A 15,356-nucleotide genomic window follows, 5' to 3' on the forward strand; every position below is an offset into this window, starting at 1 on the left:
AAACCCGGAAGACATAATCTTGTGGTTAGCACTTGGAAACCATATATTGGCGATCGAGTGCAGCGATTGAAAGAGTTTTTCATCGGTTGTACACCTGTTGTCAATAATCTTCATAAGGATTTTACTAATAAATTGGTAAAACTTTTTTGTTTTGTTTGTTTGTTTGATTCTCATTGCAATCAATTGTTATCATTAAATATAACTCATGAGTTATTGGCATTGCAATCAATTATAATTATTATTATCCCAAACAAACAGAATCGTTGTACCAATAATTATGGCTTAGAGTCTCAATCGAGCGGTTCCCTTGTCGTTGACATTGATGTTGTCATTCAAAACCAGTAATTATTATTTATTTAAAATTATTTATTTAAAAAAAAAAAAGATTTATAATGCATTTTAATTGTCCAATTAGTAACATTATATATCACCTTCAAATAATTATTGCATATAAAATTAGCTAGATAATATCAAAATAAAAAAACATTAACATTAATATATTTATAGACCGTTTACCGTAATTGCATTTAGATTATACGGTTACCGTATATATTCCCACTACTTTAGTAATAGTAATATATAAATAAAATATATAAATGTTTTGATTTTCTAATTAATTTGTAAAAATTAATTGAATATTATCTTATATATATATAAATACATATACAACTATAACAAATTTATATAATAATAATAATGGATTGTGTGATAGTTTTATTACGATTTTTAATTTAAGATTTATTTAGGCCAAACTTATAGCTACCAGAAAAAAAACTTTATTTTCTTTAATTTGAAAACAAAAAAGTTTAGTATTTAACAATTTTGTAGATTAAGCTAATAATAATAATAATAATAATAATAATAAAATGTTTAGTAATTTAATACTAAAACTCAATGAAAAACATTTTCTAAATATACTGGTATTACATATACCATATCTTAGTATGTTTTTATGACTTATGTTATGTATATTTCTTAATGTTGAAATTTGATAATACAGTACAATAATAATAATAAAAATAATATTAATGATAATGTTCTCACATGACAACATATAAAGTACTGTATAATCAACTAATTAATAGCTGAAAAAAAATTATAATAAAGTATCATATTTTTATTATTATTATATTACTTTATTAATCTAACAATAATAATAATATTATAGTATAAGTTTGGATTGTAAATTATAATTTATAATTAAAAATATAGTACATTTATAAAGCTAAACTTTTTTTGTCCAATGATTTATAATAGGATCCACTTATTTAAATAAAATATGAATACAATACAAATTAATCGATATATCGTATATATTAAATGTTATTATACATAGTGTTACCATTGTGTGGACTATTAAATTGAGATAATATTTTATTATAATAATTTTTTCCTCCTCTGAAAATAAATAGATCCCCTAAAGTGATGACTAAAGACAAATATCACATCAAAAGTTCTTCATCACTGGATTCACTAAAACACAACATATTGTCTGTTGTATTGGCATTTCAACGGGCAAAGAGACGAATGGATTCAATTAGATCCGAATTAAATGATAATTACTATATTTAATGATTTTTAAAAAATAAAATAATTATTAATGTATTATTTATATTAATTTGAAAAAAATAAATATTATATAATTTACTACACTGTAAATTATCATTAAAAAACAAATAATAATAATAATAATAATAATATATCCATGTAATAAATTACAGGTAAAAAAACTAATAATTAACTTATATAATATCAGATATTTAACATACAATTTTATTATAGTCATCATATAGACTATTAACGGGAATTTTTTGGTTATTTATTTAATGAGAATTTATTATTACCGTAATATAAATTAATATATAAAACTTTTTAATAACTATATATATGTATATATATATAAAATATATATTAACTAAATCATAAAATTTTATGATTTTTTTTAATTATTAGTAAATGACTTTCATTTGAAGAAAACAAAAAAACAAAAAAAAAAGTTTTTATGAATAAATTTTATATTTAAATGGGTATAACATTATGAATCAATTTATGATACTGTATATCGTAATAATTTATTATTTAAATGATATCATATATATAACTGTAAAACTAGCGTTATTTTTGTTGTTTTTTATATATATTTTTATTTATTTTTTATTTATATATATATTTTACATACATTTTGGGCCAAAGCATAGACTCCATGGCAACCATTGGATTGTTTTGTTTACAAGTGATTTAATGTTTGATGTGTTTGTATTGATATTTATAGTAATATTAAACTCTAATAATAATAATCATTATTATAATAATAATAAATATATAATCAATATTTATATCACAAATAAAATAATAATAATAATAACACAAATTTGATTCAAAACTTATTTATATATCACTTATATATTTATATTTTTAAATGATATTATTATTATTATAATTATATTAATATACCATAAGTTGAGTGTTTGTTTGACTCGTTTTTTTTACAGACACAACAAACAAACCGATGAAATAAAAAACTAAAATTATTTAATAGTTTTATTTAATATATTATAATAAAATAATTTTTTTATTTCCTATCTTTAAGTTAAAGTGAAATTGTGTGCTAAAAGTTGTGATCAATTAATTTATTAATTATAATATTAATATAAAAAATTTTAACAAAAATTGTTTACCGATTATAATTGGTGTCAAAAATTAATTAAAAAACAATGAGCTCTTCATCGGTTGCATCGGTAAAGCCAAACAAAAAGCAGACATTTAGTAGCAGACAATCGCGCGGTCACCGCAAGGATGTGGCCATCGATAGCAAGCATCGCATCTCCGATGAAGATCTTCTCCAAAAGCCATTCATTACACCCGAAGATGTTATACGTTTGCCGACAATTGCTAAACGTTTGTTAAATTATATGATATATTATATTAAATTAATTAATTTATTGTTAAAATTTTAACACAAATTTAATTAATTTTATTTAAAAAAAAAATAGTTTTCAATAATTTTAAGACTTATGTGAGAAAAAATTTTAATAATAATATTATTTATTTATTTTATGTATACCTATAAATTATCTAGTACGGTTTATTAATTTCTATTTTTTAGTAATATAAATTACTGCAAAATAAAGTTAAATATTGTTTTTTTTTAAATATAAAAAATATATATTACCGTAATTAAGATTTCTATACAATTTTTGATAATTATATAAAATAATTGTTTAGTTATTTTATAATTAAATTGATTTCAAATGACTATCTAAAGTTTATTTTATCTAAATTATTAAATATTAGTTTTTTTTATTAATTTTAAATATCTTGAAAGTCTAGTTAATCATTTGAAATAATTTATAATTTAGGTTTTTTAATAAGTTTGTAACAGAGTTTAAAAAAAATAATATTTTTTACCGGTAATACTAACTACTGGTATTTAATTATTATAATAAAAGTTATCTTTAATTTTTGGTTACAAAGCATGAAGTTATTGACTATTAGATTATTATTTTTTTTCTCTCTAAAATTTAGTAAATATTTTAAAAAGTATCATTTAAACCAAAAAATTTTATATAAATATTTATATTGAAGACACACTGCCATTGACAATACTATAAGATACTAGACTAGACATAAATTTATTATAATTTAGGCACAGCTACGAACTTTTGCAATTAACTAAAATTTGTTGATATTTTTCTATATAAAATTATTATTATTTAAAAAAACATTAAAATAATTTGACAAAATTATCGGTTTTAATACCCGGTTTAAAAAAAATTCCCGAATATTTCCGTAATATTCTACAGATTACTTGTGTCCGCCCGAAGCAAACGTCTACGATATCGAGTTTACAAGATTTAAGATCAGAGATATGGAAACGGGATTAATATTATTCGAGATCGTAAAGCCGACCGCAACCGATCCAGACGGTGATGATGGCCACGATTTGGACGATCAGCAAATGGACGCCAATTCGGGTCGATTTGTTCGCTATCAGTTCACATCGCAATTCTTGAAGCTCAAGACGGTTGGCGCTACGTATGTATCGTTTGAATTTTGAAATTTTATATATTTTTAATAGTTTTTGTCCACAATTATTGGTGGCTATTATACTCCTCTTGAGGATTTTGATGCCAATTGAAACTTTAAAACCCATTAAAATAATTAATTTTGTTGTTTGTTGTCCCCAATTAATACCTGTCCCCTACAACAAAAACAGTGTTGAGTTCCGCATCGGTGACAAACCGATCAACAGTTTTCGTATGATTGAGAAGCACTTCTATGGAGAGAAACTATTGAAGACTTTTGACTTTAATTTTGGTTTCTGTATTCCTAATAGTCATAACAGTTGTGAACATATTTATGAATTTCCTACACTTAGTACTGAATTATGTGAGAAAACATTTGAATTTTTCTAAAAAAAATTATTAATAATATTATTATTATATAATAATTTTTATTATTAGGCGAAGAGATGATCGCCAATCCATTTGAGACCCGATCCGATAGCTACTACTTTGTGGACAATAAGCTAATAATGCATAATAAGGCCGACTATGCCTACAATGGAGGACTATGAGGCTCATCGTCCAATTTATAGTTGATTACGTCCTTTAATTAATTAATTAATTAATTTACAAAAAAAAAATGAAAAGCAAATCAATTGACCAAATCATACAATTTTGAATCACACTATATATTATTATTATATGAATATACATATATTTTGAATGAGATTTTACAAAAAATTAATTTAATTGATAAAAAAATAACAAAACAATTTCATCTATTTAAGTATTTTTTTTTTAATTAGCAATTTGTTTTTGTTATTTAGTTTTCTTTTCAAATAGTTTATTGACATTGTTATCAATAATTAGTATTTATAATTAGTTATTTTTTTGTTAGATTTTTATTTAGAAATTATATATATATATATAAATACATATACCTGTATTATTAGTGAAAAATTAGTTTTATTGTAATGTCAACATTTTTTATAGTCTATGTTGAATTTAAATACTCATTTTAAACTTTTTTAAAAGTTTTAATCTATGTATGTTATGATAAACAAAAAATTTAATTTATAAATTTATAAACAAAAATAACTTATGCTTTAGGAATCATTGAGAGAGAGAGAGAGAGAGAGAAAGAGAGTAAAAACCCCCGTCAATAATATGGTTGCATACTATTTTTTAATATACAAAAATAATGATTAATAAATTTTGAGGGGGTGTGAAATTTGCAAAAAAAAACAAAAATTTACATTTGTCAAATTAAAAAAAAACATGTCCAGTAGATATAAACAAAACAAAAAATACATATATTTAACTGATTTTACTCAATTTTAAAAAAACCCTTTTACTTAAAAAAAAAAAATTGTTTTTTATACTTAAAAAAACATGCAAATTTCACTAACAATAATTATTTTATTATATCAACAAAAATAACTTAACTTAAAAAAAAAAAGTTTTGCAACATTATTGTACCGGTTTTTACCGATGCCTATTAATTTATATGATATAATTTATATTTTAATTATATACATATATATATAATATTAATATAAGCATATAAAAAATATATACAGTATATAAATTATATAATTATATTTAGATTTATTATAGATTTAATAATAAATAAGCAAAAAAGAGGATAATTTTTTGATGAATGATGAAACGATGCCATAGAAAAAGTTATGTTAATATATTATGGCATTACAATGGTTAGTGGTTAAATATATTGAAAAAAATTGTATAGTTTAAATCATAATTTATTAATATATATATATATTATATATAATGGTTGCTAATTTATTGTATGTTAACAATTAATTAATAATTTAACATTTAATATTGTAGTAACAATTGAAAGACTGAAAAAATATAACTTTTTATTATTATTATTATTTATAATATTTATTTAACAACAAAAAAATCATAAAAATAACATCATGTATAATATATGATGTTTCTGTATAATCTAGATTTACAAACATCTAAAACATTTACGTTTTATCTAAAAAATAAAATAAAATAAACAAAGTCAAACAAATATACATAATATTTTATCAAGTATAATTTTTATTTAGATTAAAACATGTGTGTTTGTGTGTGTGTGTGCTTGCACAATTTATTACATAGGGTTTAATAATAAATTATTAAACTATTAAAATACATTAACAACAACAATTAAATTATTATTAACAGTCGATTATAACTATAGTAATTTTATTTTATAATTACCTAACCTAATTAGTCATTGTATTGTTTAATAAAAACATGTTAATATAATTTATATATAAGTTATTTTTCAATTGTCTAAAAAATTCATTTATCATTATTAACTAATTTTTGTTGTTGTTGTTGATGACTGTTTAATTTTTAAAATCAAAATTTACAAATGTTAAAATAATTTTCATGTTTATGTATTATTATTATTATAAGATTAAAATTTTAAAAATTTATATATAATAATTTGATTATCTTATTAAATTTAATTAATGTTTGTATAAGTTATATATATTTACAACAAATAATACAGTATATATACTGTGCGTATATATATATATATATATATATAACAATCTTGATTAAATAGTTTAAATAAAAATTAAAATCATAATATTAGTCAACAAATCAAACAAACAATAATATTTACAAATTATACTGTATGTGTATTACTGGTATAAATTAATATATATATAAATTATATATATATATATATTGCCTGAGACCAAATGATCAATTAATAATAATTTAATAATAATAATTATTATTATTATAATTATTAATATAATAATATCACATAAAAATATTTCAATACAATTTTCAATAGTATTAGGGAATGCATATTTAATATTTTTTGAGTTACCGCAACTAAAAAAAATTAAATTATATTATTATTTGAAAAATAAATATTAAATCAAACGATAATAAGACCCCCTTTTTTTGTTTGTTAGTTTAATATGGGATCTGATTTTGATAGTATTGAATCATATCGTAAGTTCGCGTCCGGAAGTTGAGGAATGAGTCGCGAATTATTTTCAACATATAAGCCGACGCCTCCTTCTCGCTGGCGTTCGGCGCAAATCGGGCTCTCAATTGTTTGACTGTTTGTCCTCTAAAACATGGTAGACCAGTGTCCAGCATGAGCGACACCAACGTAACTATGGGCTCCCGATAGGGCCGGACAGCCAGATAGGCCTGAACGCATAGATCCTGGAACCATTTGAATGTGGGCGCCTCCATTTTACCGCCCATTACTAATACCATTTCGTCGGTTAGCTTAATGTCCGGCTCGAAGCCCCAGTTGCCGCCCGGACTGCTCTCAAACATGAATCCAAAATCTATAAATTTTTATAAGTTTTTAAAAAATTATTGTTATTAAAGATCTTTTTTTGGAGGAAAGTGATGTCAAACCTATATGAATGATGTGTCCGTCTCTATCGATCATAATGTTTCCATTGTGTCTGTCCTTAATCTGAAGCAAAAATCCGACTACACTATAGGCGGCCATACTTTTGACAAAATTTCTTCGGGCTTCTTGAAAACGATTGGAAGATTCGTCGCCATAGGTCTTCAGAAAGTAATCGTAAAGTGATATATCTGTCTGACGTCCCAATTGGTCGCGCGATTTAGCGTCAGGAATGCATTCAATGACTCCGCACTAAACAAAAATATTAATAAATCTTACGGTAATTACCGGTACATCAAAAAACAGAGATGTAGATGACTTACTCCGGGTGAGGTAGCGATCACTTTATATGGAAACAAGAAGACATCGATTCCAACTTTTTTGAATATATTTTTAAATAAACTGATTATCTGAAGGGCTAACATGTCCTGTAAAAACAAAATATAAGTAACCGATAATCACAACAAAAAAAACGGATAACCCATAGTGTGTTGATGTCTATGGTCTTACCTGTCGAACATCGTCGCCAACTTTAAAGATGGCCGCCTGCCACATCTCCACACCCATCGATAACCTATGATTGCTCTTATTCTGCGAATCCGATGACATGGCCAGACGTTGAAGTTGATCGATACCGCAGTGGACAACTTTAAATCGGGCCAAAAACGGTGCTTTGGCTGCACTCTGCAATGGTATACCCTTTTCCGGATCGATATCTATGACAAGCGCTTCGGCATTCGATGGCAGATAACAACCCAACTGAACCTTTATCTTTCTCAGGGCTTTCAGTAGCGCTTCTTTACGTTCCTTTCCTTTCGGATAATTACGTATATCACCGGAAATGGCAGTTATTTTGCCGAAAAAATCAAACTCTCTTTCGTAGAACTCTTTGGCCGGTCCGGACAGCGAGTCGACTATTGTTTTGGTTATGTGCTCAAGAAGTTCATATAAATCGGCTATTTTTTTCAGGAAAGTATATTTTGGGGTTAAATTTGAATTAACAAAAATAATAATAATGTATCAGTAAATTGATTGTTAGTGTACTCACGATCGGGCTCTTTCTCGTCCTCATCTCTGTACATATTTGTCTTCATATTCCATATCAATTGGTGGGCTAATAGTTGGGATGTTGTGGCCGACCATCGGATAAATTGCGATATATATCCCATCTAAAAGATTTTAATCCATAATCAATTAGTCAGTTATACCAACCCAGCAATTAAAACAAAAATGTTTGTCAATAATTATTAGACACAAACAAATGACATACACTATCATATCGGACCGCTTGGACCAGTTGTGGAATACAAAACATGATAACATTCTGTTAAATAATAATAATAATTAATAATTTTAAAAATTTAACAATTTATAAATAAATAAAAATTAATTTACCGGATCATATGACGCTAAATTTCGTATTGCATATTGAGCTGTAATCGGATGGGGCGGGTATTGTCTGGAAAAGTATGACAGTGCCTGAATCGGTGATACGGTAGCCCATGTCAGCATATATGTCAGCTAATAATAGCACAATTTTTGACAATATAATCAATATATTGTATATTTATATATATATATATATAATTAATGGGTAATTAATTTTGCAATAATATACAGCACAACATACCTCTGGAGAGTCGTGTAAAATACTATCTGAAGTAACCAAATACTGAAGGGCTTCCGGTATGTGACAAACAGCTATCGGATTCAATCGTACTAAACGTGATATCTCTTCTTTGATTTCATCGGAATTTTTAAATCTATTTTTTTTTAAAATTATTTGTTTTCATCGTTTATATAATATGTTATTACAGGTAATTATTAATCAATAAACTAAAAAATATATTAATTTTTAAAAAATTTGAGATATAGTTTACTTTATAAGTTGTAAAAAATATATAGTATATATTTTTAAAAAAATAATTTTAAAAATCTTGAAACAAATAATTTTTTCAGTAATCATAAATTAATATAAATTTTATAGCCCTATATATGTATCCGTATATCATATACCCGTAAAATATAATATAAATGTCGGTTACATTACCTGCACGGAAGATACACGGCTAGTGTCGGCGATATATCCCACGCCAGACGAGCCGTCTCTTTCCACGTTCGTTCAGTGATGGGTTGGTTTCGCCACTTAGATATTGTTTCCTCGCCAGGAATGGCAGCCTCGGGAGCACCGGTTGGGTTATACCACGTCATCAGCAATTCAATCTCAATGGCTAACAAACTTAATATCAAATTTCTTTTCCTAACGTAATCCTTAACAAAATAGTCGACAAATATAGAATTTTCGCGCATTTTTGTCGACTGCGAGCCTTTGAAACCCGAAGATCTCTTGGATATTGTCGACATATTACTATTGAGCGGAACCGTATTGATCCAACCGGTAGGCGTATTAATGCGACTCTGGTTAAACTCGGTGCTCGACCGTAGATCGGGATTCAGTGTTGTCAGTGTCAACGATTGGGTGGGATTTTCCGGCCAAATACCATCGTTCAGAAACGATGACTTCAAATATTTTTTATCCGAATGAAGACTTTGCCAAAATCGGATCAACGATATTATATCTTCTCTCAGATCGGAACCCTTTTGCGATGCAATAAGTTGTGGTCCACTAAAAGTATATCAAAGGTATAGATAAATAATATATTATTATTTGTAAAAATTACAAAATAAATTGTTTACCAAAAGTAATCGACAGCCGCCGAATAGACTCGTTCTCTTAAAACCGATTTACTAATAGATTTCGGCAAAATGTCGAACTGAACTAATGATAGTCCACAGTTGAGTAGTCGAAATCGTGAGCCAATAGTTGCTATATTTCTTGAGCTATGATGAGTTCGGCCGACAGATATATGAAGCGATCGATGCAATAGATTAGCAAATATCTCGATTTGATCCAATGAACTGTATTTTGCAATCTCTATTCGTTCGATTAAAAACTATTTGATTTAATTTTTTTAAAAAATATAAATATAGACAACAATTTTAGTTTCCTCTTATAAACCAAAATAAATTAATTTATAGTCAATTGATTTATTACTTTAACCCAAAGTCCATGACCGCCAATGTATGGAGGATTCGGCTGAAGAATAGTAGTTGGACTAGAAGTTAACGGATCCGTCTGTGGCGGGTCGGGTGCAAACAGACCTAATTTTCGATCAATAGTTCCGTTCCAAGCGGATGCCATCTCTTCAATGAACTGTTCAACAAAACAAACAATAAATAAATATCAAAGTTTCAATTCGTTTACCACAACAACAACAAGTATTATGATATAATCGGAGGAGAATTAAACTATACCTTAGATTCTAAGTCGGAACGGGCGGCCAACAACCACTTCCAACACGATATAACACTAGCTATGGTATCTTCGGAAAAGAAGAATACCGGTGCCCAACACAGTGTATGCAATAGCTTGTGATCACACGATTTGGTGGCTATAAGTAATGCCGTAATCTTATAGACACATTCTTGATGTGCTTTTACATTCATTTCAATTGATGTCAATTTTAGATCACTAATCAATTTGTCGGCCAATTTGTCTTCGCTTTGTTCGTTAGCCTTATAATTGGATAGTATTCCCGACACTTCGCCAGCAAAATGTGTCCGCAGACTCATCGATGCAATAAATTCCGAACAATTATTTTTGATAAAATTCGGTAAATTATCTAAACTGGTCACAGCAGTCGGATTCCAATTGACTGTACCGGCAAATGATGACATACAGTCCACAACCAGCGACAGTCCCGAATGTCTTTGAATACCACTAATTGCGTGATCCATATTAGCTAAATACTCTTGAAGATGAGATCGAGTGATATTTGGCGCCCATTTGGACGCCTCCTGAATAATGCCCTGACATCGAGCGCCAAAGTCTTTGACAATACTCTGGTTGAAAATAAATTTAAAAATATTAAATCCGGAACTGATTTATCTAATACCTGCACAAAATACCTCTCGGGCTTCCATAGTGTCTGTGAGTTGTATTCGGTAATTAGTATCCGGAACTAGAAGTTCAGGATTGGCTTCATTTGGATTCCATTCCAGAGCACTGGCAAGAACTTGAAGAATATTCAACATTGTCGTCAAAACTCTGCCACTCCATAAAAGATGGGGAAATTTGTCGACCAAAGCACTCAAATATTTATCGGCAACTCTTCGGATTTGTTTCTGTCGATTATTGAATTTGACTAAAAGAAAAACTGCATATTCTTCCAGTTCGTAATCACGCGATTTATTTTTAGGCTTCTTAGACATAATGCCTAAGAAAACGTTGAATACTTTGTCGGCAATAGACATAATACACTGCCAGATGCCATCCTTGTCCTTTTGGATGGTCGAGTCTTCCAAATATTGAAACATCACATCAAATGGATTCATACCGGGTATCAGATTATGGACACGAAATGTCTCTAAACGGCAAACCGATAACAGATAAGTGCACTGTGCGAATGTCAACTTATTGATTATGGGCGTCACTTCCGATGAATGATTGAGATCAACAATAATCTGATTGCGTATCTCTTGGAGTTCGAGTCCAGAAACGGCTTCATTTCTGATGGCAGAATTGAAGTGTAGTTCCGAGCGAAGATGTTCTCTCGATTTCAATAGCGGCGACTTTGATGCTATCTCTCTGACTCCTTGATACCATTCTCGTGGCCACAAATAGGTACCCGAAGTGAAACCCATGACAACACAGTAGAGCCAAAAATCGCGAAACAGTTTATGAAGTCTGAGCTTCGGATTCTGTATGTACGGCAATCGTCGCATCAATGTTGCGATTACTGGAATCAAAACACCGAGATTACCGGCACTGCTCGATGTCTTGGCAACGGCCGGACTCTTATCGTTGGCGCGTTTGCTTTCGAGACCCAACTGTACAAACAGTTCCAATAGTCGAACCAATAGATCCGTTTGTTCTGTTTGGCCATCAATACGGTTTGCAATATTCATGAAGGCGTTGATTACCGCCAGCGACACGTGTCGGTAGCGATTTTTCTCATCACAATTACTAACATTATATGAAGAACTCGATTGTATAGTAATCATTGTAAACATTTTCATCACTTCTTCGTAAACATAATGACGACAATCGCAAACGATTACCATTTCACTCAATTGTTCGACAATTAATGAGTCCAGATATGATGGCGGATGACAGAAGCGTTGCTGAAAAAATTGAAGAATCGATTCCATACATCGAGGAATATCACACAGATTACAGGCCACTCGACCCAAAGCTATAATTGTGTTCATCGATATCAAGTTGGACTCGGAATCGCTTTTCTCCGACTGATATAACCGATTAGATACCGATGCAATAGTTGCCTGAATACAGTGTGCGTCGACTTCGAGACCAGCTCTCAATGCGATGCATATGTTATCGATGGCACTCTCTCTTAGTCCTGTATAGACTTGAGTTATCTGCGAGTTTGAAGTGTTCGACAAATTTGAACCGTTTTTTAGCGGTAAGTTATTATCGGAAGACACCGTTATACTGAACTGGCCGCTCGAACTTTGAATATCGAGCTGTTGTCTACTCAGTCTGACCAATATCGGCGACGGCAATATAAGAAAATCGCGTAACGATCCAATACAGCTGCCGGCTATTGATGGAAACTTTTCGGCCAACTTTCCCAAACCGTCCAAACAGACCAATAGCAATGGCAAGTGAGCTATAACTAACCGATGGCCGTGAGATGTGTTGATTTTTTCGTTAAGACGCGTACAAAGAGCGTCGGCAGCTATTTCATCGCTTGATGACCAAACCATTAGCTCAATACAGGCAGCATTTGTCAGTACATTCAGTTTAAGACTATTATAAATTGAATTTTGTTTTTCCTGTTTATTCATTATTTCCGTCTGACCCGAAAGGAACAGACATTTTATAAATTCTTGAACTTCTGATGTAAAAGATTTTGGCAAATCTGTTGAACAATCAGTTCGTGGAAAAAATATTAAATTAATTAAAAAAATAATATTTTAATGATTACTTTATTTGATTTGATTAAATTTTTTAAAAAACAAAACAAACCCATCCTATGATATAACAACTCTTTCAGTAGATTAACAGAAACCAAATTTATTATTTCACTCAACGATTTGTACGGAAAAATATGCGTCTGATTTGTCTTTAAAATAAAAATCAATATTTATTTTAATTTAATTTAAATAAAATGTAATTACTGTATATAGTGGTAAATTAAAAAAAATATATAATTCAAACCTTATATATAGTAACAGCGATATCATCTAATGTCTGCAAAATTTCTTTGTCAAACATTTTTTTGGCCAATGAAAGCAATTTAAGCAAAAAATCTAATGAAATGTTAACCCTATTATTATGTTGTTTTTGATTGCCGTTAATCTCATTAATGTTTGACTTTGATTGTGTCAATTGTGTGGTAAAAGAGGTGCCATATTTAAAAAATAAATAACGAATTTCGTTATTCAATGTATCATTGAATTGACTGTAAGCCGATATCTGGCTCTGAAACGATGCCCGACTGGCGCCGGCAAATCCGCCGACAGATAGTCCATCGCCACCGGTCCCTTCGTGTCTATTCATGCCTGCAGTCCACGTAGCGTTTGCCGACAAACTCGAAAACGAACGGGGAATTAGTTTCTGTAAGTTAGGTAACGTTTGTTTCTTCATGATTAGACTATTGGCTAAATTTCGGGAAGAGTTGATGGAGTTGTCGGTCAAATCTTTGCTCGAATCGTATTGAGATTCGTCGGTCTTTGGCGGCATCGATGGCGGCGGAAATAATCGCAAAAATAGGGGCGTGTTTTGACTGTCATTTGGCGATCGACCCAATGCTCGACACAAACCAATATAAATGGGAACAATTGTCTCACAGAAATGTACTGAAATTTTTTTTTTAAGAAAAACAAAATCATTTAATTACTCTACCGGTAAATATATAATATTTTAAATTCAGTTTCAATTAACTCACTTTTCTGTGATATATCACCGCTAAGGACTTGTTTGGCGTCGAGTATCGAATTGGTTAGCAATTCGACACAATAGACCTGTTCGGTGATAATCTTATGACTATATTCTGGACAAAAGTAGGCGATGTCCGACAAACCGGTGTTCAAACAGAAACTAAATCTCTCGGCGATTGGAATTCCTGAAAGAAGAAGAAGAAGGAAATTATTGTCATTTGAATATCACTATTAATACCACAAAAAAAAACAAACAAATAGTTTATCATTTGTTTTGTTTGTCATCTGAAAAAAAACAAACTTACGGTCGGAATCGTGTAATTTGATTGAATCGCTGAAAACGGCATCTTTGAGACCATTCAACAAATTGATTAAATAACTTATGATAAGCTGTTTGTGCTGTCGATGTCGAGTTAGTCCATCAATAGTAATACAAATAAACAAAAAATCATACAATTAGTGGCCAATCAATCAATCAAATCACAACAACACCATCGCATCAATACCTGAAAATGTGATTCAATGAAGTATATGATAAGTGCTGTCACCGAGTCCTGTCCTCTTTGGTCAATAGCCAACTGTCCATTTAGTAATACTTGCGGACACATTGAAAACAATACGTTTAACTGTCGGTGAAAAACGAAGGGAAAAAATATTTAAAAATATAATTGTTTTTTTCAGTCAAAAAAAACCTTTTCGGCCGGCAATCCGTCGATTCTGGCCAGAGATCGGGCCAAATGCTGAACGGAATGATAGAAAAAATTGTTTTCATTGTTTATCGGCATTTTTTTTATTGTCGACTGACGGTCACAATCGGCGGTAGGTTTCGGTTACAATTGGGTTTGTTTTCAAAATCCCGATTCACCGATAAATATATTCACAATATATTTATTATTAATATATCTTTTAAAATATTAAATGATTTTAAGTGATGACTAATTTCTATCAAAAATAAATATTAATTAATAAATAAAAACAATTAT

At 29.1% G+C, this 15,356-nt stretch overlaps 3 protein-coding genes across 3 annotated transcripts in view; 2 read left to right on the top strand and 1 right to left on the bottom strand.

The window, feature by feature from the left end:
* Positions 1 to 1,557, top strand: part of LOC128964406 (tectonic-like complex member MKS1) — a gene marked incomplete at its 3' end in the record, with an annotated part of 4,335 nt that extends 2,778 nt beyond the window's left edge. The window contains exons 2-4 of the mRNA XM_054310995.1: positions 1 to 135; positions 259 to 341; positions 1,413 to 1,557. The exon at positions 1 to 135 is cut by the window's left edge and continues 296 nt beyond it. Coding sequence (XP_054166970.1) covers positions 1 to 135; positions 259 to 341; positions 1,413 to 1,557 — 363 coding nt within the window. The remainder of the gene's footprint in view (positions 136 to 258; positions 342 to 1,412) is intronic.
* A 1,147-nt stretch (positions 1,558 to 2,704) lies between these two features.
* On the top strand, positions 2,705 to 4,706 carry LOC128964294 (protein unc-119 homolog B-like). The gene is made up of 4 exons (XM_054310875.1): positions 2,705 to 2,898; positions 3,804 to 4,035; positions 4,217 to 4,389; positions 4,464 to 4,706. Exons 1-4 carry the CDS (start codon positions 2,715 to 2,717, stop codon positions 4,574 to 4,576), a joined length of 702 nt encoding a protein of 233 aa, XP_054166850.1. The 5' UTR covers positions 2,705 to 2,714; the 3' UTR covers positions 4,577 to 4,706.
* A 2,234-nt stretch (positions 4,707 to 6,940) lies between these two features.
* Positions 6,941 to 15,248, bottom strand: LOC128964292 (phosphatidylinositol 4-kinase alpha-like). The gene is made up of 19 exons (XM_054310874.1): positions 15,066 to 15,248; positions 14,880 to 14,999; positions 14,679 to 14,772; positions 14,382 to 14,558; positions 13,652 to 14,292; positions 13,460 to 13,556; positions 11,380 to 13,352; positions 10,726 to 11,313; positions 10,466 to 10,624; positions 10,108 to 10,364; positions 9,461 to 10,036; positions 9,041 to 9,173; positions 8,806 to 8,931; positions 8,681 to 8,734; positions 8,459 to 8,579; positions 7,921 to 8,366; positions 7,734 to 7,838; positions 7,416 to 7,662; positions 6,941 to 7,342 (listed from the first exon to the last, which is right to left on the bottom strand). Exons 1-19 carry the CDS (start codon positions 15,156 to 15,158, stop codon positions 6,957 to 6,959), a joined length of 6,393 nt encoding a protein of 2,130 aa, XP_054166849.1. The 5' UTR covers positions 15,159 to 15,248; the 3' UTR covers positions 6,941 to 6,956.
* Between the last annotated feature and the right edge of the window lie 108 nt (positions 15,249 to 15,356).

Source organism: Oppia nitens, unplaced genomic scaffold, assembly GCF_028296485.1.
Source record: "Oppia nitens isolate AA-2021 unplaced genomic scaffold, nextdenovo-longstitch-racon4-pilon3 scaffold8_pilon_pilon_pilon, whole genome shotgun sequence".
Taxonomy (NCBI): domain Eukaryota; kingdom Metazoa; phylum Arthropoda; class Arachnida; order Sarcoptiformes; family Oppiidae; genus Oppia; species Oppia nitens.

Excerpts from the sequence above, each read along its gene's own strand:
- LOC128964294 (XM_054310875.1), top strand. The coding sequence starts at position 2,715 with ATGAGCTCTTCATCGGTTGCATCGGTAAAGCCAAACAAAAAGCAGACA. Across the intron at positions 4,036-4,216 it reads CTCAAGACGGTTGGCGCTAC|TGTTGAGTTCCGCATCGGTG; the intron begins GTATGTATCGTT and ends CAACAAAAACAG. Across the intron at positions 4,390-4,463 it reads TACACTTAGTACTGAATTAT|GCGAAGAGATGATCGCCAAT; the intron begins GTGAGAAAACAT and ends TTTTATTATTAG.
- LOC128964292 (XM_054310874.1), bottom strand. The coding sequence starts at position 15,158 with ATGCCGATAAACAATGAAAACAATTTTTTCTATCATTCCGTTCAGCAT. Across the intron at positions 14,773-14,879 it reads TCATTGAATCACATTTTCAG|CACAAACAGCTTATCATAAG; the intron begins GTATTGATGCGA and ends CGACATCGACAG. Across the intron at positions 8,735-8,805 it reads ATTTAGCGTCATATGATCCG|AATGTTATCATGTTTTGTAT; the intron begins GTAAATTAATTT and ends ATTATTTAACAG.